Source organism: Entelurus aequoreus, linkage group LG05 (genome assembly GCF_033978785.1).
Source record: "Entelurus aequoreus isolate RoL-2023_Sb linkage group LG05, RoL_Eaeq_v1.1, whole genome shotgun sequence".
In the NCBI taxonomy this organism is placed as follows: domain Eukaryota; kingdom Metazoa; phylum Chordata; class Actinopteri; order Syngnathiformes; family Syngnathidae; genus Entelurus; species Entelurus aequoreus.
Genome location: NC_084735.1, coordinates 72,265,826 through 72,287,310, shown reverse-complemented (window position 1 = coordinate 72,287,310; position 21,485 = coordinate 72,265,826). Strand labels below are relative to the sequence as shown.

The following is a 21,485-nucleotide window of genomic DNA, read 5'->3' as shown; positions in this document are numbered from 1 at the left end:
AAAATAAGTTACTTTTCACTCTAATGGTCTATTTCCGGTCCTCAAATTCATCATGCTTTGCCATGCAGAGCAGACGGTGTCCCCAAGATGTTGTCCAGGTTGCAATTTAGTCCAAAGTCACAAAAGTCTGAGTGCTGACGCTGTGCCCTCATTCTCTAATCATTTGTAGCAGCTTTGGGGTATCTTATTAGGTTTGTCAAAGTAAACTCGTGTGCATATTCAAAAAACACTGCATTAATCGTGTATAAACACCGTACACGCTAGAGATGCGCGGTTTGCGGACACAACCGCGGATAATCCGCGAGTCGGGCGGATGACTTGACGAAAAAAATAGATTTTAAATAGATTCGGGCAGGTGGCGGTTGAACCAATCGCCTGAATCCTGGCACTGTAGATGCCATTTTATTCCTGCATAGTGCTAACAGAAGAAAAAAAAGTAAGTAGACATACGGTTGGATATGTTAAACGAATTAGTCTACGTTACCTAGGCTATACCAAATAAGCCCATGTCTAACCTATATTGAGTTTATTTATTTTTGTTTAAATAGGGATGACATACATATGTTATTGTATAATTTAAGTTTGTGCGTGTGATTGACAGCCTAAGGCTTATGAGGCACATTTTTTATTAATTTTTTTATTTCAACTTAAAAACGTATATGCCTATGCCTACAACATAGGCTATGTGTTTAGCTTTATTTTCCTGCCTGTCGTTGACAATGGAGATTGTCTGATATTTTGTCATGGCAGCAGATCAATCAATTTTTAAAGTACCAATGATTGTCACACACACATAAAGGTTCATATTTGTTGTGAAATTGTTCAGTTTCACTGTGCACCCCGCCCTCGTCCCTATTTGAGCATTATAACGTTAACAAGTTAATATTCATTGAAATCAATTCAGAAAAAAAATTTTACCTAACGAAAATATAGGCCTAGTCTTTCTAAAACATTTTTTTAACTTCTTAAAAGCATCGTTCTGCTTGCTGCAACTACGCACACCAAGTGTGAGGAACCTACTCCTGATCTGAGGGCATTGGCAACAATAGTCAACACTTTCTTAAAGGAAATGACAATAATATTATAATGATGATAAATAATATCACACATTAATATCTCTTAGCCACTAATGCGTGGCCAAGAGATATTGTGTGGCACGCATTGACTGTCTCTGCTGCATTGGATCAGTCTCCTTTCTTTAACAGGCAAAAAGCTTTCTAACCGACTAATGCCTTGCATCGTCTATATTAGATATATAACAACGGGTGGGTGGCGGACGGGTGTGGTTTTGATAAAATGTTGGTTCGGGTGGATGACGACTTTTGTGATGCGGTTGCGGATGAAATAATTGCCTATCCGCGCATCTCTAGTACGCGCTCTTTTAACGCGATTGGTTACCTGAAAGGTGGAGTAGGTGGTCAGTGAGTGGTGTGCTCACTTCAAAATACACCCTGATTGTACTTAACACTGTGAGCAAATTTTGAACAAATAAATGACGCACACTCAACTAAAACATTTAAAACATGATCCTTTATGACGTTCTGGCAATCAAAATGCATTTGTGTCAAGATATCAGGGTCTTTTTTTAAAGTAAACTTAAATGATGCATGCAAGTGATACATCGTTGGACAGCAGTACTTTTTTATAAATTTCCCATACAGCCTTGCAGCTGTGACATTCTGGTAGAAAAAAATGGTGTAGTTTTTTTTTAAAGTGTTCCGTCCCTGAGGCATAAGAACTCATAAAACAACTATCCTATGATTTGTGCCAACTCCCAAAGTCATCCAAGTTTTATATCCACACAGCCACAAAGCCCCCCTGCTGGCAAAGGTACTTGCAGTGTGTAAAACATTTTAATTAAATATACCCCACAGTCACACAAAAGAACTCACACAAAGTGATGTCATTTCGAACATGTTGCTAACTAATATTTAGAGATAGGAGGCATCGCTTGGTTTCAATATTTCTTTTTAATAAAAAAAAGGTCCTCAATCATGAGTGATTTGATCATACAGAAATGTAGCGAGGCTCACATCCTCTGGACCGGGTTAATGCCAAGGATGTCAAAACCTTTGGCCATTATGGAAGCCGCCGCATCACAGAGTAGCATCCTCCACATGTTCACCTTCACCACCTCACCTAAGAAAAAACGTAAATACGACGATTATGCGATTTCACTTCCATAACATTAATTTGGAAAAGGAGGAAAAAAAACAACTTGCCAGAGCAGAAAAAAAAACCCAACCCCGAGGGGTTCGTAGTACATTAGCTTGCCGTGCTAAGGGAGAATTAGCATAATTAAACAGCTAAGCCTGAAGTGCTAACACTGCCGTGCGCGGCAGGGGTGAAGTGCTAATCGGAGCTAGTGTTGTGTGCCAATCCCGCTGTGTTACACTGTTCATTTTTAGGAGGCTCTTGCTCTGATCCTTGTACCTGTTTGCCGGTCCTTCTCCACGCAGTAGCAGCTGTCGTAGAACTCGGTGAAGGTGGTGGCCAGCTCGTACAGGTAGTCGCAGAGCGTGTGCAGCAGCAGGTCGTCCAGAATCTTCTGCAGGATCTCTGGAAAGCGAAGGATGCACTTCCCCAGCTTCCACTCCTTCTCGTGGTCCAAAAGGACCTCGGTGGTCTCGGCCGCCTTCCTCAGCGTGGCCTCGTCGATGTTCGCCAAGCGAGCGATGGACCTAAAGAACACACAAATATGTCGTGTTCAGCAGCTAGAAGCCGAGCGACACAAAGATATCAGGACTCACCTGATGCGAGTGAAGGCGTAGAGGAGGTACGCCGCCGTGTTGCCGCGGTCGTCCAGCATCTTGTCGAAAGAGAAGACGTAGTCGTTGATGCGGTTGTGAGAGAGGTCGGCGTATTTGATGCATCCGAACGCAACCGACCGCTGAGCTTTTATCAGCTCCTCGGGGGTCAGAACCTGCGAAGAATCGATAGATTAAAAAGGAATTATGACAAACTCCCAAATAATTCTGGCAAGTTCAGAGGCTGAGGTTGGTTTTAATGAGGCGGTGGGTGGCGGGTAAGCAGATGGTAAAAGTGGGCATCCACCCAGACAGGCCACGCTGTTGGCACCGCCTTCGCCCAGCACAACCTTACTCCGTGTCGGCTTGTTAACAATTCGACTACACATCACAGTGTGTTCCTGACACGCTCTCAACCGAGTCAGGCTTGCTTTGTTTTGTCGGTCCAACAACAGCTGGAGCGCACGGCCAGGACGAGCAGAGCCTCAGGGACCAGGGAGGAGGTCAGAGCAAAAAGCTGACAAGAGTTGCAATATCTGACTGAACAAACAAGAACCTTCTTTTAACTAATGAATAAAAAAGGAAGGGGGAATTAAGGCAGAGGTTCTGAGTCACACCAGCCATTTTAAAGCTAAAAAAAAACAACCTTATGAACACACCAAAGTTGTAATGTATTGACAAGCTAATTAATTAATGTCACTAGCGTTGGAGAACTTCACTCGGTCTACTTGAGGGGCGGTATAGCTCGGTTGGTAGAGTGGCCGTGCCAGCAACTTGAGGGTTGCAGGTTCGATTCCCGCTTCCGCCATCCTAGTCACTGCCGTTGTGTCCTTGGGCAAGACACTTTACCCACCTGCTCCCAGTGCCACCCACACTGGTTTAAATGTAACTTAGATATTGGGTTTCACAATGTAAAGCGCTTTGAGTCACTTGAGAAAAAGCGCTATATAAATGTAATTCACTTCACTTCACTTCACTACTTCCAGGCAACAGGAACTGCATTATCCATTGTTACTATAAAAGTACTGTCGATGGCATCTTTAAAAATGTTATGTGATCAATCATCCATCCATCCATTTTCTACCGCTTGTCCCTTTTCGGGGTCGCTGGAGCCCGTCTCAGCTGCATTCGGGCGGAATCCATCAATTCCAGGGCATGGTTACCATGACGTCATTGTATAATTTTCTATGATATGATTTTCTTTAAACAAGCTCAAAACATGTATAAATACATTTAAAATATTAATTAATATTAAAATCATATTTTTATATGATATTGCTATATTTTAAATTTTTGGTTCTTATTGTGCTTTGTTGACCATTTTTCAAGTGTCTAGAGCAGTGATTCCAAACTGTGGTACGTGTACCACTAGTGATACGCAGGGTCCATCTATGGGTACATCAAAGACCATTTACTAAAGTAGTGTTTTATTTTCCAATATTTAAAAAGTGTTACCGTTCAAACTGTGTGTAATGTTAAAGTGGCCAAAAATATTAAATATACTTGTTAAATAAAACCTCTGCCTAGTTTGAATACGTAGTACCACATCTACTACTATTAGACATGGGGGAAATCATCGATTTTTAGATGCATTGCAATTCGGACATGGACGATTGTGGAACCGATTAGTAAACGTTGATAATATATTTATGTATTGTAAATAAAGTAATGCAGACAGTTCTAAAATGTGCGACCCGACCAGCTCCTTCACTGTCGGGCACGTATGTATGTCCCGGTTTTGCACACATTTTCAATAATTTAATAAATGGGGGGATTATTTGACTGTTTCTTATTTCAAATGAATTGGTTTTTTAGATTGCAAATGATAAACGCTTATTTACTGAAATAAAAAGAAATGTAAAACTGCATCAATATACATAAATTAAAGATGCATCAATAATTGATCTTAATCAAATCCTAATCAAATCGTGAGGTACCCAAAGATTCCCACCTCTAGTCTTTATGGTGGTACATGGAGAGCAACGTTTTTCCTGAAGTCGTACTTGGTGAATAAGGTTTGAGAACCACTGGTCTACTTTATTAAAAACAACTGGCAACAAATCTAGTATCTTTTTCTGGTGGTATTATAGAATGTACTCGTGTTTAGAACTTCTGTCCCTCAATGTGGGCGACAAAAGAGGCGAGCATGACATCACACTTGCTTCGCGCTGTTGCTCCAATTGGACTTTCTTTCCCTGAAAGCCGCCACTATCTTCTTAGTATTGGCACATTTTGTAGATCCTTGTCCGCGGGTATTTGTGGGATATATTAAAGTTACGTCCACATCGCAGACATGCTGACTACGCCCCAGACAAACCGCGTGTCTTGTTTACCTCATCCGGTTAAGGAAACGCTGTTTTGGTGCATCACTAGTCAATAGTGCACACATAATAGGCTATACATATCTATTCATACTGCAGCGACCTGCTGGTGGTAATGTTTTATGTTTGTGTGGTTTTGATTTGAAGTTCATTGTTCCCATGGTAACAACCACAACGTCCATGCCTGAAATCGTGTTGGTGGAGAATGAGGAAGGGAACACCTGTGGACTTGGGCCGGTTGTTACCTTAAAATTGGCAATAAATGTTAAAAATATCGTAAGACTGAGTCCTGATTTCAAACCCCGGCCGAGTCATACCAAAGACTATAAAAATGGGACCCATTACCTCCCTGCTTGGCACTCAGCATGAAGGGTTGGAATTGGGGGTTAAATCACCAAAAATGATTCTCGGGCGCATCCACCGCTGCTGCTCACTGCTCCCCTCACCTCCCAGGGGGTGATCAAGGGTGATGGATCAAATGCAGAGAATAATTTCACCACACCTAGTGTGTGTGTGTGTGTATGTGTGTGTGTGTGTGTGTGTGTGTGTGTGTGTGTGTGTGTGTGTGTGTGTGTGTGTGTGTGTGTGACAATCATTGGCACTTTAACTTAATGAAGGAAACCAGACACTTTCCTACCTTGTCTCGCTCTTTATCTTTAAGTTTGTCCATGGATCTCTTCAGTCCCTCCTCCAGCAGGTCCATGAGCCGCACCGTTTCGCCAGAGCGAGTCTTAAACTTCTTCCTGAGCGAGTGAAACAAGAGTGTGTAAAGAAGGGCAAGCAGGCGCTAACAGGTCGTCCCAAAAGACACGTCGCTTCCAATAACCTTGCAGACAACAAACGACCCAATTAAGATGTCGCGCAAACATCAGAAAATCGATAATCTCCCATCCTTCCAGTACTCGCTCTCATCGTCTGGACTTTATGAAAACATGGTGATGAATTTCTAATAAGACTTGGGAGCGTAGCCGACATTCTGGGGCCGGTTTACTCTTATTTACTCTTTCACAGTAAAGGTCCAATTCATTAAAGTTAGCATATTATCATTTTGACTGTTGGCATGCTGGAAGTAATTTCCAGTGTAATATCACAACAAGTTAATCCTCACTATAGTTAATTACTTAATTAGTCTTACTTGTCTTCGCCCAGCACCACTCCGAAGCCCGCATGCTCCACACGGGTCACCTCGGGGTCATACCAGCCGATCATCTTAGCGGCAGCAAACACCACCTGGAAGTGTGTGGCCTTGGAAAAAGCGCACAGTATCACCAATCACTGCCTCGCCCTAGGTCACCTCCTGTGTGTGCCCACCTGCCCGCTGTCCGTCACGTAGATGATGATGTCTGCCTTCTCGTCGAAGATCCGCTGGCGTATGGCGGCGAGGTCCGACGTGTCGTAGGTGTAGCCGCCGTCCGACTTGACGATGGTGAGTGGGATGGACTGACCCGGGGCGAACACAATCTTGCGACCCTCGTCCATCTCGGACAGGCCTGTTGATGTACATTAATGAATGAGTAACAGCAGGGGGCAGCAAAAGGAGACAAAATGATGATTAACAGGGAATGAGTGAGGGAAATAAATGGAAAAAATACGAGGCAACATTGCCCCCTAGTGGCCTTATCACAACTGCACATTGACTCAAGCAGCAGAAAAACCCACCTTTCTGATCAAACTCCTTTACCACCTCCTTCATCATGTCCTGGTAATACGACTCCCCTCGCTCTGTGATGTGTACGTCCAGACAGTCGTAAACTTTCTGGAACTCTGAAACACACACAGCTTGCATAAAAACACTTCAAAGCCTGAATATGAAGTCAAGCTAACAGCTGACTGCAGTAAACATCTAAAAGAGTGACACAGCCATGCTTTTTTGTCCTAAGACTTAAATTAACAACTTTGCAACCTGCTGTAAAAATTGGTTTATACATGTTTTACTTAGAGGGGAACTGTGCTTTTTTTCAATTTTGGCTATCATTTAGTATCCTTATGTAAGACAACAACACAGATGTATTTATTTTATTTGTGCATTCTAATTTGTAAAATACAGCAAGTTTGAGTTGGCTAACAATGCAGTTAATGGGAGTACACTATTCCGCCCATACAGTCCTCTAAAATAACCACCAATAATACTCCATTTACATCTCGTGACCTACATATTAACCAAGTATTAGCAATATTATTATTACAAGCACTAATGCCAAGGAACTACTTTTAGCGGCGTCAGAGCACAGATAGCAAACTTGCTTGTGCTAGCAGCTACAGTATTGACATGCTGAGCTGCTGCTGCATCGCCTCTGAGTTGGTAAAAGTTAATTGTAGATTATAAATCATGCCTCTCATTTGAATAGTAAAAGGTTGTTGCCATAGACTGAGAAGTTAGTCAACTTTGACATTCAACTAAGACCCGGTGATGGCGAGAAAGCCACAAAAAGACTCTTGTTTTTTTTTTTTTTACTGGCATGAGGAGTATGATTTATTATTAATCTAAACAGGATTGATTGAGAAGTTTATTGAAATCTTAAAGATATGAACATACCTTCAGTCGGCATCCCAGTGAGAGCAGAAATAGTACAGTAAGTTCGTATTTTTTGTTCAGCACTTAGCAATACTGCATGATGCGTTGTTTCATTAAAGCTGGATCCGTTTAGCACGCAGCTTCTAAAACTTGAGATGTGACATTCACGAACGAGTAGAGTATTTTTAACCCCTCTTTCAAGTGAACGATGAGAACCGAGTCGCGGTTGTAATTTGTTTGTTTGAGAGCAGTCTTTTATGCAAATTGTCCACGCTGCCCTCTCTGAACCAGCTCTTTTGACATTATTAATTGAAGGAGTAATGACATCACCGTATTGGAATCGTTCCAGAGGCTCTATTCATGTGAAAGCTATCGTGCACACGCACCCACGCAGGCAGTTAAAAGTTTAATAAGCATCTAAACCTACTGGAGCCTTTTAGCACCTGTATTTGGAATTAAAAATATATATCAATCAGCAACTGGAAAAGAAAATTAACCAAAGAAATGTTGCATTTGGATGAACTTCCGTGCAATCCGCGGGGGTGATGACATGCAAGGTGAAGCATTACATAGTGACGTCACTATCAAAGAATGGGAAATGGCACCACCTTGTGGAATGTTTACAAATGGAAACAAAAGTCAAATTACATTCTTAATACAGTTTATATTGGTGTAATGTTTGCATTTTGATTTATTAACCAAACTTTTATCTCATTACTGCCAAGAGTGATTGTTTGTGATGAAAACAAGTTGCTTAGGGAAAAAAAAATTATATGTATATGCATACATACATACATACATATATATAAAAACAAACCAATCTTTTGAACGGCTCTTTAAAAGGAATGGCGCTCTTCAAAGAGTCATAAAGCCCATCTCTATCTAAAACTTGTAGCTCATCCTCCTTATATTCAGGCTCAGAAATATATAAATATTACATGTTATAAAATTTGCCTGTTACTACATATATCCTTACAGTGTGTATATAAAACGATGGCGTTTTTGGGATGTTTTTTAGAGCCCTTTATAGGCAAAATAGAGCGAATCCCATTAGCTCCATTGTCAGCAAACGTTTAGGAGTTAGAATGCATAAAAAAAAGAAAAAAACATGTGTGCTTGTCTCATATAAAGATTGTAAATGATAGGCAAAACTCCCCCAAAAAGTGCAGTTCCCCTTTAATCTTGCTAATTTAAGCAACAAAAATACAGCTAGCAAAACAAACCCATTAAAGGATGCACTCATTAAAAACATGAAACATTTGACTAAATATAGATCGGTAGGTTGTGAGTTCAAACGCCGGCTGAGTCATACCACAGACTATAAAAATGGGACCCATTACCTCCCTGCTTGGCACTCAGCATCAAGGGTTGGAATTGGGGGTTAAATCACCAAAAATTATTCCCGGGCGCGGCCACCACTGCTGCCCACTGCTCCCCTCACCTCCCAGGGGGTGATCAAGGGTGATGGGTCAAATGCAGAGAATAATTTCGCCACACCTAGTGTGTGTGTGACAATCAATGGCACTTTAACTTTAACTCTAGGAGTTACCCACTAGCCCGATATCAGCGAAAAAACAAGCATCCGTCCTGCACCGCGTTAACTTGTGCAAAGTTAGACAGCAAGTTAACATCTCCAATAAGCACACATGGTTGGTCTTTTCTTGTATTTTAGTGAAGTCATTTACAAAAAGTTAAACATGGTGGGCTACAGGCTACTGGGAGCTAGCAGCTACACAACAGCTAAGCACACAAGCTAGACTAATATAAAAAGTGTCAATTGAACAATATTGCAACCTTAAACACCACATCTGTCAATATAAACAAGTATGAAATAATTGTAGTTGCACATTACTTACACAAAGTATCCAAGGCAGAAGCCTTTTAAAAATTGTTCAGTAACAAAACTCGTCTGCATCATTCAACTTACTGCGTCATGCCCTTAATTTAATTATAACCTCTAAGTGTTGCGAAACACAAATTAAAACTCCACTTAAAAACATATATCTGGCCAGTGTTTTCATACTTACCATTGTCCTGAGTAAGTTCACTTGATCAACTATTCTCTAACATTCCACACTACAAAATAATAAAAGTTTGTACGATGATTCCTGCTGATATTGTAACGGCCAACAATATTGGTATCGTATAAGAAGTGAAAAAGTGGTATCGGCACCCCCAATTACACAATACTTTATTATTTAACAATACAGTACAGTGTTTTCAGTATTTATTAATCCTTTCAATCAGATGACCATCTAATAAATAAGTGATTAATAATCTTAGTTAAGACAAAACTAGCAATGATTGGGGGTTTAGATCAGGGGACGTCGTCGTGAGCTTGTAAAGAGCCCTTTAAGGTACTTGTGATTCGGGGCTAAATAAATAAATTTTGATTGATTGATTGAGGTCTATGGTGTCCTCACTCAGTACCACAAGCTTACCTTTCCTGGAGACGTCACAGATGAGGTTCCAGGCTTTGAGGAACTCTGCTTCTTTGCTCTGCAGCCTGACCACACACTGGTACGCTCGCTTCTTGAAGTCCTCCTCCTCGTCAAAACGCTTCTTGGACTCCTGAAGATGGCGGACAATATGTTTTTGTTTTTAATGATCATAAAGCGATGACTCACTTTGTAGAAGGCCTGCAGGTCCCCGATGGGCGGCGACACCGTCAGGTAGTTTGGGAATTTGTCCTGGAGGTGTGCGATGAGCATGCCGAACTGTGTCCCCCAATCTCCAACATGGTTCAACCTGAGAGGACAGCATGAGGGAACCTCTTTCCAACGTTGTTGTAATTGCAGCTTTTGATGGTTCACCCACCTGACCACGTCGTAGCCCAGAAACTCGAAGAGTCGACACGTGCTTTCCCCGATGATGGTGGAGCGCAGGTGACCTACGTGCATCTCTTTGGCGATGTTGGGAGACGAGAAGTCCACCACGACCTGAACACGCACACACACGTGATGAGCTGAGGTGGGTACACAGGTTAGGATGGAGGTGCTGGGGGGTACTTACCCGCTTCCTGAAGGCCAGTGGGGGTGGCTGCACACCGTTGACCAGCAGGTTGCTTAACAGCCTAGACACAAACGCTCTCTTCAGGTGGATGTTGATGAAGCCTACAGCAAGTGAGCGCACAGTGGTAAAAGGAGGGAACTGCAGGTCATGGACTCTAAATATAACTATATTCTCTGGACTGCGTGCGGTAAGCCCTCGTTTATCGCTTCCAGACCGGGCCTGACCGTGGTTAATTATGAATCAAATATTTGCATAGTTGAAGCATGAAAAAAACATTTATGACCTAAATAAATTTGTTCAACAAAGAGAGCTCTCTAAACACCCACAGTCAGATTTACACTCCTTTAGTCCAATACAGTGATGCTGCCTGAGACTGAGCCACTCAGTGGCCACGATACCTGACTGGTTTGGTCGATTCTAGTGGCCAATGACAGTCATATTGATATTTTTTTATGCATTTACCCTACATTTTGGACTATAAGTTGCAACTTTTTTCCTAAACTTTGAATTTTGCGGCTTATAAAACAGTGCGGCTAATTTATCGATTTATCTTCGCTGACGGCCATAATACAAAAGGTTTTTTAAATAATTAAACATACTGTATACATCTATAGCAGGGGTGCCCATTACGTCGATTGCAAGCTACCAGTCGATCGCCAGGCATAAAAAAAATAGACCTAAAAATTAGCGATCATCAATCTTCACCAAAACGTCACTTTCGTCACTTGATTGACTATCACGGCATCCGAGGGTCTTCTGAGATGACGCTGGCTGCTGCAAGATCATTATTAAGAAAAAACGACCAACAGGAAGGCGAGAAACACTTATTTCAACAGATACTTGCGCTGTACTTGCCGTCAAAACTCTAAAGACCGACCGCACAGTTCCTATCTTCACAATAAAAGCGCTGCTTCATCCTGCCTGCGCTAACAAAATAAGAGTCTCAGAAAGCTGGGTGCACAAGCTAGCAAGCTACGGAGTTTGCCGCCAATGTATTTCTTGTAAAGTGTATATAAACGAGTGTGGAAGCTGGACAAATAAGATGCCAAAAACCAACCACTTTCATGTGGTATTGGACAGAAAGGAGGACTTTTTTTTTCTCCTCCATTTGAAAATGTGGACGTTATCACTACTGTCTGATTGCAATCAATGCAAGTCATCAGAATCAGGTAATACACCAACTTATATTCTTGTCTTCATGAAAGAAAGGAATCTATGTGTTAATCATGCTTGTATTATTATTAAACACCTTTAACTTGTTAACAAAAACGTCTCTTTCATAAATAAATAAATAAATATAAGTTATATACAGTATATGAATGAGGTAGATCCTCTCGACTTGGTCAATTGAAAATTAGCTCGCCTGCAAAAAAGTGTGGTCATCCCTGACCTATAGGGTGTTTTATTGATCGTGCTATGGCGCCATCTTTTTGACAATTTTGCTCACTGCAGGTGCTGCAGTGTACTTTCATTTACTGCTTTTAACCTTATGCGCTGTTCAGTCTTCCCGCCGTCCATAGCGTTTTCATCGTACGGATTCTTCATTCTTCACTCCAAGCAATGTGTAGTAAGTATGAATTGATTTAGTTATATTGTCAAACTCACAAACAGACTCATGTGTGATGTCTTTAGGAGTGTTCTTATGCATATTATACAGTATGTGCTATCGTAACGAAATGACACTAGCGACGATTGCTTGTGTTAGTATTATTAACTTACAATGGCATTATTTTAGTATTGTTTCAGTTTCACAAACTCCTCAGTAAATTCACCAAGTCTGTTTAGCTGATTGGAGAGCTAGCTTCCGCAGCTAGTGGGTCCATGACGATGACTTCTGTTTTTTTTGACCAGCCATGTGACAGGCACCATTTGAAAACAATTTATGTACATAATCTTTCTGTGTAAATATTATTTTCACAACATATATCTACAATTTATAGTCTGGTGCCGCTAAAATATGGACAAATATTAATTTTCTCTCAAATTAAGTGGGTGTGGCTTATATACTGGTGCGCTCTATAGTCCGGAAAATACGGTAGATATTATTGTGCTTGAAAAGCCTAATTTGATAGAAATACGTAGAGTATGCTTTAACATCAACCACAAATCTCCGATATGAAAGGTGAAACTCAAAAAATATAATATCATGCGAAGGTTTGTTTTTTCCAGCAATTAGATTTGCACGGTTAAACTAATAAATGACAAAAGCTCAAAACATGCAACTCAAGATATTTCAAGACTTATTTTGAAATTACCTATTTTGATATAAGTTTGATGATTATCGCTTACATCTTATGTAAAACTCAAATTGAACATTTCTGAAAATGTTGGGTTTTTAAAAACTGTAAACCATGATCATCTCTATGATCACAAATAAAAGGTTTGACATATCTCACTTTATATTTAATGAGTTCATATCACATATTACAGTAGTTTCACATTTGAAGTTGAATTGCTGAAATAAATGTATTTTTACACAGTATTCAATATTTTTGAGTTTCTTCTGCAGTGAAAGTGCGATAGGGACAACTGTACCGAAAAATCAGTGGCCGCCATTTAGATATTTTGTATTTTGCAAAAAGGCTAAAACCAATTCACTATCGATATGCCAAGATGTGATACATATTTAAATGAAAAAACATGTTCAAAGAGTACCATATTTTCCAGACAATAGGACGCACCGGATTATAAGGCGCACTGCCGATGAGCGGGTCTATTCAGGTCTATTTTCATACAAAAGGCGTACCGGAATATAAAGCATTAAAGTGGTCATATGACTTTTTTCTACATGTGAAACACTTCCTTGTGGTCTACATAACATGTAATGGTGGTTATTTGGTCAAAATGTTGCATAGATTATGTTTTATAGACTATCTTCAAGCCGCTTTTTGACCGTCACTTCAGGATGCGCCGTTTTTGTGGTCTTATTTACGTGGCTCAGCTTCGGCAGAGTCTTCTCCTCGTCATCTTTGTTGTAGCGATGTAGTGTGCGAGGACGGGAGTGGAAGAAGTGTCAAAAGATGGAGCTAACTGTTTTAATGACATTCAGACTTTACTTAAATCAATAACTGAGCAGCATCTCCTCATCCGTGGCTCACTAGTGCAACAACAACGCCGGAAATTTGTCCCGTGAAAAACCATCCAACCGGAACTCTCTAATAACTAAAGTTCCGTGGGTGAATAATGTAAACCCACTACACCGGTAGTTTTTAGCACTTCAATAGCGAGTCTACTGACAGATATACAGAAAGTTAAAACTTTATGTTACCTTATTTTAGAAATGGCAACAGTGGAGGATGAATGTCCCATAACAAGAAGATAGACAAAAAGAAGAATCTTACAGACTACTCCATTATAGGAGTAATAGGTGCCATTTTGTGGTCCTTATACACACCATAATAATACTCGGATGTTGAAGCACAGTACGTCTGACTACGGTAGATATAATGCTCCGACAATCCATCAAGCGGTGCAGCTTCATAGCTTACCAAAGTCGTACTAAAACATTTTGACTGATTTTTGAGTGCCGTGTGAAATTTGGTGTTGTTTACTGGCATCATATTGCAGTCTTCACATATCTCTTGTGTGACACTCCTCATTACACCATGTACCAAATAAAATTGCTTCGAGGTCGGTAAGCACAACCAGAATTATTCAGTTCATTAGGCGCACCGGGTTATAAGGCGCACTGTTGATTTGTGAGAAAATGAAAGGATTTTAAGTGCGCTTTACAGTCCGAAAAATACGGTACTATTATTATTGTTATTATTATTATTATTAGCATCAATATGTCTCAATATTTGCTATTGTGTAGTTTTCCTGTTTAATTGTACTTAAAGAAAGTTTTGCAGGCCAATAAAAAAAAAATGTGGACGCGGGTCACTAATGAGACCGCGCTTTGGACACGCCTAGCTTATAAATGATGTAATCCAAGGGTTAAACTTTAGCTGCCATAAAACATTTCATCATAGTTCAAATCAATGAAGTGCTAAAAGTAGTAATAGTTTAACAGTCCAACATGTGAGGAGCATGACTGAAAGTGAAAGACAGATCACGTCTACCTGGTCCTGCGATTTCGGTTTTCTCGACGAGTTCGTTTTCCGGAAGGTTCCGAATTATCTTCTCTGCGATCTCCCTCGGGTTGACGTTCATACCTTTTGCTTTCAACATCTGAAACAGTCAGGTGTAGTTGTTACTTATTGTAGGTTTAATCTAAAAAAAGAAATGTAATAATTCCAGGCAGCAGATGTCCAACCTGGGCCATGGCCATGGCGCTGTTACACTGGTAGTCTCCAAACTTGGCCTGCTGGTTGGGCGTGACGGCCAGCGGCGGGCTGTCCAGTTCTGGGCAAGAAGCCCGGATGGCCTCGCCAAAAATCTCCTGGAGCCGCTGGTTGATGTTCATCATCGAGGTCTCGCAATGAGGGGTTTCCACCTGGAGACTCTGAGGACACACAACCATGCAATTACACTCCAAACTAATATTTGACATTTTCTGTGTAACTTCAGAAATCATTTTCATATTCATCATTTATTGACATGTATAGCTACATAGAGCAATTGTATTGTGCTGTAATTTTCATAAAAATTATCTATGGTTTACAAATCAATTGTAATTTGTAAAAGAGTAAGAGATTAAATAAAAACATTTTTATTTGAAAAATATTTATAAAGTTTTATCTATTAATGGGACTTAATTCAATTAATTGTATGTAATAAATTCGGCACTGTAAAAATGTCCTATTATTACAAAGTTGTCCTACTTTAATTTTCTGACATTAATACAAATATAAGCAATTGATAACGTATTAAAAGAAAGTTGATTATACTGTATTTTTCGGACTATAAGCCGCTACTTTTTCCCCACGCGTTGAATTCTGCGGCTTATAAAACGGTGCAGCTAATATTTAGATTTTCTTCACTAACGACCATAATGTTTTGTATTCAACAAATAGTTTTCAACACCAACAGACACTAAAAATGTGTTATTGTTTGTGCTTTGGAGCCATCTTTTGGATGAGTTCACTTACTGCGGGTTGAAAATGTACTTCCTGTTCTGTGCCTTGAACCGGAAGTACATCCCGTTTCGTCTACTATTGGTGTATGCCGTTTCTGCTTGAAAGGATTCTTCATTCACCGTTTGTAAGTTTTACAATATATCTAACAATTCATAATTACTAAACCATCCCATGTGTGACATCTGTAGGAGTGTTTTCATGCATATTTATACGTGCTATCATAATGTAATCAAGCTGGCGTCGTTAGCATTAGCGAACATGTTAACACATTTACAAGCTGTGTGTTATTATAAACTTACATAGGCATTTTTTTGTTTTGTTTCAGTTTCGTAAATTCACCAAAACGTCAACAATTAAGGAATGTACCGTAAATAAACATTTACAAAATATTTCTCACCAATTATAATATTTCTCATCTCTAAGGGAGAGCCCCGCCACCCGACGAAGGAAACGCATTTTGTACGCTTGTACCCATGATGTTGTCCTTTCGGTCATAACCCAAAGCTAATGACCATAGGTGAGGATGGGAACGTAGATCGACCGGTAAATTGAGAGCTTTGCCCTCCGGCTCAACTCCTTCTTCACCACGAGGGACCGATACAGTTTCTGCATCACTGCAGACGCCACAGCAAGCCGCCTGTCGATCTCACGATCCACTCTTCCCTCACTCGTGAAACAAGACTCCGGGGTTCTTGAACTCCTCCACTTTGGGCAAGCTCTCCCCTTCAACCCGGAGATGGCACTCCACCCTTTTCCGGGTGAGAACCATGGACTCTGACTTGGAGGTGCTGATTCCCATCCCAGTCACTTCACACTCGGCTGCGAACCGATCCAGTGAGAGCTGAAGATCCTGGCCAGGTAAAGCCAACAGGACCACATAATCTGCAAAAAGCAGAGACCAATCGGGATGCCCTCAACGCCCTGACTGCACCTACAAATTCTGTCCATAAAAGTTGCAAACAGAATCTGTGACAAAGGGCAGCCTTGGTGGAGTCCAGCCCTCACTGGAAACGAGTGTGACAAAGCTCTGACAATCTTCATATATTTATGGCCACATAATACAATTTTATTGTACTGTAATATTCTTTAAACCATTTTTATGTATCATAAATGAGTTGTAATTTGTCTGTATTGTATTGATTTAATTAGTACACAATTTTAAGATTTATTGCATTTGTCTTTAATTTACAATATATTTTTTAAATAAATCAATGTGTTTTTTTAATCTATTAATGACTCAATTCATTAAATAATATTTAATAAATTAATCACTGTAATATTTATTACATTTACCATTATTACCAAGCTGTCCTATTTAAAGTTTCTGACATTAATACAATTATAAGCAAATAAAAACAAACAAAAGTTGAATTCAATGAGTATGAAAAAATTAATTCCATCTGCTGTAAACATAAAAAAATTATAATTTCGGGCACTCACCCTCTTGAGGATGTTGAGGCGATATTTGAGCCTGGAGTTTTCCTCTCGTAAATCATCTAAATGTGAAGATGGACTCAACTTTTGGGGATTCTTCAGACACTCGATCTCTGCGAAGAGACTCTTTATCTCGTGCTCCTGAAAATCAAAAACAAAAAAATATTACACATGTGGGGGGGAGAAAAACTCAGTGGTCGTAGCAAAACATTGACTGAGATTTCAAATGTGTACAGCTCTGGTAATGGGTACATTCGCACCCACCTGCACAAATGTACTTCAAAATGTAACAATCAAAATAAATATGACTTTTTTTTTTTGGTTTACTAGGGCATGCATATATAATATGCATGAGTTTGACCATTTAAAATCAACGATAACAAAAAAAGATGCTTGGAAATAGCATAAAAATGCCCCAAAAACTTGGAAAAATGTAATTCATAGCGTTACTTTTTGGTGTAACCATCATGAGCGTTCTGTTCAGGTATATTTATTTTATATTTTGATAAATCATCACATTTATGTATTACTAAATTTAAATAGGTATTGATCAATCTTTAAGCTGTGTGTATTTGATTTCAGTTTGCTTTTGACATCTTATTTAGAATTGTAGTTGAAACTTTTACAACCTTGTGTTGCGCTCATGATGGCGTCACCAACGCGGTGCCCGCGGGCACCAGGTCGCCCGTAAGGACCAGATGAGTCGCCCGCTGGCCTGTTCTAAAAATAGCTCAAATAGCAGCACTTACAAGTGAGCTGCCTCTATTTTTTAAATTGTATTTATTTACTAGTGTGACAGTCCTAACTGTCGTGCGGGTTCTCAGGACCATCCAGGGAAGACATTGTTGTGAGATGGTTTAGACTTCTTTATTATTTCAATCACAGTCTTTTGCGTGCTTTTCAGCAGCTGCCTTTTTTCTCACGTGAACACACGAATGATTTCCTCCCGTTCGCAGTCTGCTTTTCAGCAGCACGTCGCCGTCGTTTGCGTGGCAGCAGAGGATGGTTTCCTCCCGTCCGCCGTCTTTCTCCGTCTCCTCCCTTGATGTTCACGTCTCTCACCCTTTTATACGGTCCGAGAGGGTGATTGCACTGTCCACAGCTGCGTGCTCCACGCACCTTATTCTGATTGTGGCGTCGCTCCCAGCGCGCCCCGCCTTGCCGCTCGCTCGTCCACGCCTCCTCGCCGCCATCTTGGAGCGGGCGCCGTCTGTCCGCCTGCCCCGCCTCCCCACAACTAGCAAGCTGGTCTCGCTTTGCTCGACATTTTTAATTCTAAGAGAGACAAAACTCAAATAGAATTTAAAATTTTTTTTTAAAAAAAATAGAATTTGAAAATCCAAGAAAATATTTTAAAGACTTGGTCTTCACTTGTTTAAATAAATTCATTTATTTTTTTACATTGCTTCTTATAACTTTCAGAAAGACAATTTTAGGGAAAAAATACAACCTTAAAAATGGTTTTAGGACTTTTAAACACATATACCTTTTTACCTTCTGAATTCCTTCCTCTTCTTTCCTGACAATTTAAATTAATGTTCAAGTAAATTTATTTTTTTTATTGTAAAGAATAATAAATACATTTTAATTTAATTCTTCATTTTAGCTTCTGTTTTTTCGACAAAGAATATTTGTGAAATATTTCTTCAAACTTATTATGATTAAAATTCAAAAAAAATATTCTGGCAAATCTAGAAAATCTGTAGAATCAAATTTAAATCTTATTTCAAAGTCTTTTGAATTTCTTTTAAAATGTTTGTTCTGGAAAATCTAGAAGAAATAATGATTTGTCTTTGTTAGAAATATAGCTTGGTCCAATTTGTTATATATTCTAACAAAGTGCAGATTGGATTTTAACCTGTTTAAAACATGTCATCAAAATTCTAAAATTAATCTTAATCAGAAAAAAATACTAATGATGTTCCATAAATTATTTTTTTTAATTTTACATGAGTTATTATTTGTACAAACATGGTGCAAAGTAATTCATGATTTGTTAAAAAAAAATTAGTGGCTAGCTAGTTAAAATGGGATATTGTGATTTCACAAGACTGTCTTAGAAGTGATCATTTGAAAATGTTCAATTTGAAAAATGTGCACTTAGAGAAAATATAAAATTAAAGTGTTGGATATTGATATTTGTCTGTTTCTATATATATTTAATGTGAGAAATCATTAAGATGATCAGTGTTTCCACAAAGATAAATATAATTAATTATTAATAATAACAGAGTTAAAAGTAAATTGAGAAAATTGGCTATTTCTGCCAATTTATTTAAGTGTGTATCAAACTGGTAGCCCTTCGCATTAATCAGTACCCAAGAAGTAGCTCTTGGTTTCAAAAAGGTTGGTGACCCCTGGCGTAACCAAACTAGATTTCATTTAATGATCTTATTTTGAATATTTATTCCCTTTTTTACATTTAGTATATTTAAATATTCATTTATAAACATTGAATACATTTCAAATATCAATAAAATGCAATTGCCTTCATCTTATAGGGTAATGTTTAGTTACACCAAGTCATGAGCGTAACACTAAGCTTCATCACTTTGACTTGTAATATCTCTAATTCTGGTGGTTTTTTATGCTTTTTGGAACATTACTATACATATAATACAATAAAGTACCATATAAAATTACGTTTCTAGCAATACTTTAGTTTTGCCTTTGAAAGTAACACTCCAATGTCCATTAGTGGAGCTGTACACACATGCAAAGGACAACTTATTTATCCAAAAAAATCCTGAACCTTAAAATAATTGTTCATTACTGTAAAAAGGTAACCATAAATTTTAGTGTGTTGCAGTATGTATAATAAGTAATCTGATCATAAATCATTAACACTTTTATTGACCAAAAATACATCAGAATGAAACTGAAAGCCTAATTTAACATGTAATAGTCATTAAAATGGCACCAGGGGTCACTTAAATAGCATTTTACAGGGTATCTACATATACCGCACAGCATATTACATTTAAATAATTCATCAGTTTTAATAATGATCACGTGTTGTGCACAATATGACCGCAAGAGGGCACTAAACTAACCCACACTTTTGTAGTACGTGTTCATTGTGACAGCGGTATGAACACGTTTAATTAATCCGATTTCGATAAAAACAAAAACACGTCTGATCAACAACATTTTGTTTCAAATTAAACCATAACGTAAGATAATGACAATGATACACATTGTCTGACAAGACTCCTTTTAAATAAGTAGTCATTTCAAAAAGACGCGCCGTTCCAAATAAATCACACTGTCTGTACATCGGCATTATAGACATATATCAATAAAATGTATATATGAAATTCGGCGTAAGAAATTTGATGCAAAAAAACCAAGTAATATCGAAGAAAGAGTAAAAAGTCGCGAATGTTCGCTCAAAAACGCGTCGCTCTGTCTGTTTTGAGCAAATAGCAAACCCAACTACAGTGCACTCACTTTCGTGTCATAATACTCTTTTTGCTTTTTTAATTAACGCCGAATTTGAAAGTAATACCAGCCGGTCGGAGATATGTTTAAATAAGTCGAACAACTTTACATACAAATATTTGACCATCAAGTCTGCGTATTTATGTCGGATTTGCAAGGCGCTACCTGGCAGTCATTCGCCAACACGACGGAAACACTAGTTTGGCTTCAAATGTTGCTACTAGCGGGCCTCACCTGCTGCTCCTGCCTCGCCGAGAACTCTGTCACACCGTCTCCCATCATTCCGAAGCACCGGGGGCTGAAAACTCGATTGGAGTGAAATGTGTGCGCAAATGGACGCGGCTGATGAAACTAAACTAACAGCAGGAAGTAAAGCACAACTTTTTAATGACCACTTCCGGTGAAGCCAAAGGAATCATTTTACTCGCTGTTAAACGGGCTTGGATTGTACTTGTTGCCACCTACTGGATAAAAGTGTCTTTGCAGGCTGAAAATGAGTTTAAAAATACGGTTATTGGTCCAACAGCTGAACAATTTAAAGTGAATGAACAAAAATATAAACGCAACATTTTTGTTTTTGCTTCCAGTTTTCAAGGGTTAAACTCAAATATCTAAAACTTTTACAATGTACACTAAATACCTATTCCTATCATATATTGTTCACAAATCTGTGTTAGTGAGAATTTATTTGCCAAGATAATCCGCTCCCAAGCACAGGTGTGCCTTAGGCCAGTGGTCCCCAACCTTTTTGTAGCTGCGGACCAGTCAACGCTTGAAAATGTGTCCCACGGACCGGTGGGAGGGGGGGGGGGGGGGGGGGTGTATTTAAAAAAATAAAATAATAATAATAATAATAATTTTTTGACATTATGTAAAAAAAAAATTGTTTTTATTTTTTTTACATAAATACAATCATGTGTGCTTACGGACTGTATCCCTGCAGACTGTATTGATCTATATTGATATAGAATGTATATATTGTGTTTTTTATGTTGAT

General features: G+C 39.1%; 1 protein-coding gene across 1 annotated transcript; it reads right to left on the bottom strand.

The window, feature by feature from the left end:
* Positions 1–1,951: 1,951 nt before the first annotated feature.
* rars1 (arginyl-tRNA synthetase 1) lies at positions 1,952–20,899 on the bottom strand. Its single transcript, XM_062048864.1, has 15 exons — positions 20,723–20,899; positions 17,054–17,188; positions 14,851–15,039; positions 14,657–14,765; positions 10,596–10,696; positions 10,401–10,522; positions 10,211–10,331; positions 10,025–10,154; positions 6,728–6,832; positions 6,380–6,558; positions 6,204–6,313; positions 5,706–5,811; positions 2,751–2,923; positions 2,434–2,681; positions 1,952–2,139 (listed from the first exon to the last, which is right to left on the bottom strand). The coding sequence occupies exons 1-15, from the start codon at positions 20,768–20,770 to the stop codon at positions 2,030–2,032; spliced, it is 1,986 nt and encodes a 661-aa protein (XP_061904848.1). The 5' UTR covers positions 20,771–20,899; the 3' UTR covers positions 1,952–2,029.
* Positions 20,900–21,485: the final 586 nt, after the last annotated feature.

Coding starts and splice junctions, on each gene's coding strand:
- rars1 (XM_062048864.1), bottom strand. CDS start 20,770: ATGATGGGAGACGGTGTGACAGAGTTCTCGGCGAGGCAGGAGCAGCAG. Junction 6,559..6,727: donor AAAGGAGTTTGATCAGAAAG/GTGGGTTTTTCT, acceptor GTACATCAACAG/GCCTGTCCGAGATGGACGAG. Junction 5,812..6,203: donor GTGGTGCTGGGCGAAGACAA/GTAAGACTAATT, acceptor TCACTCGCTCAG/GAAGAAGTTTAAGACTCGCT.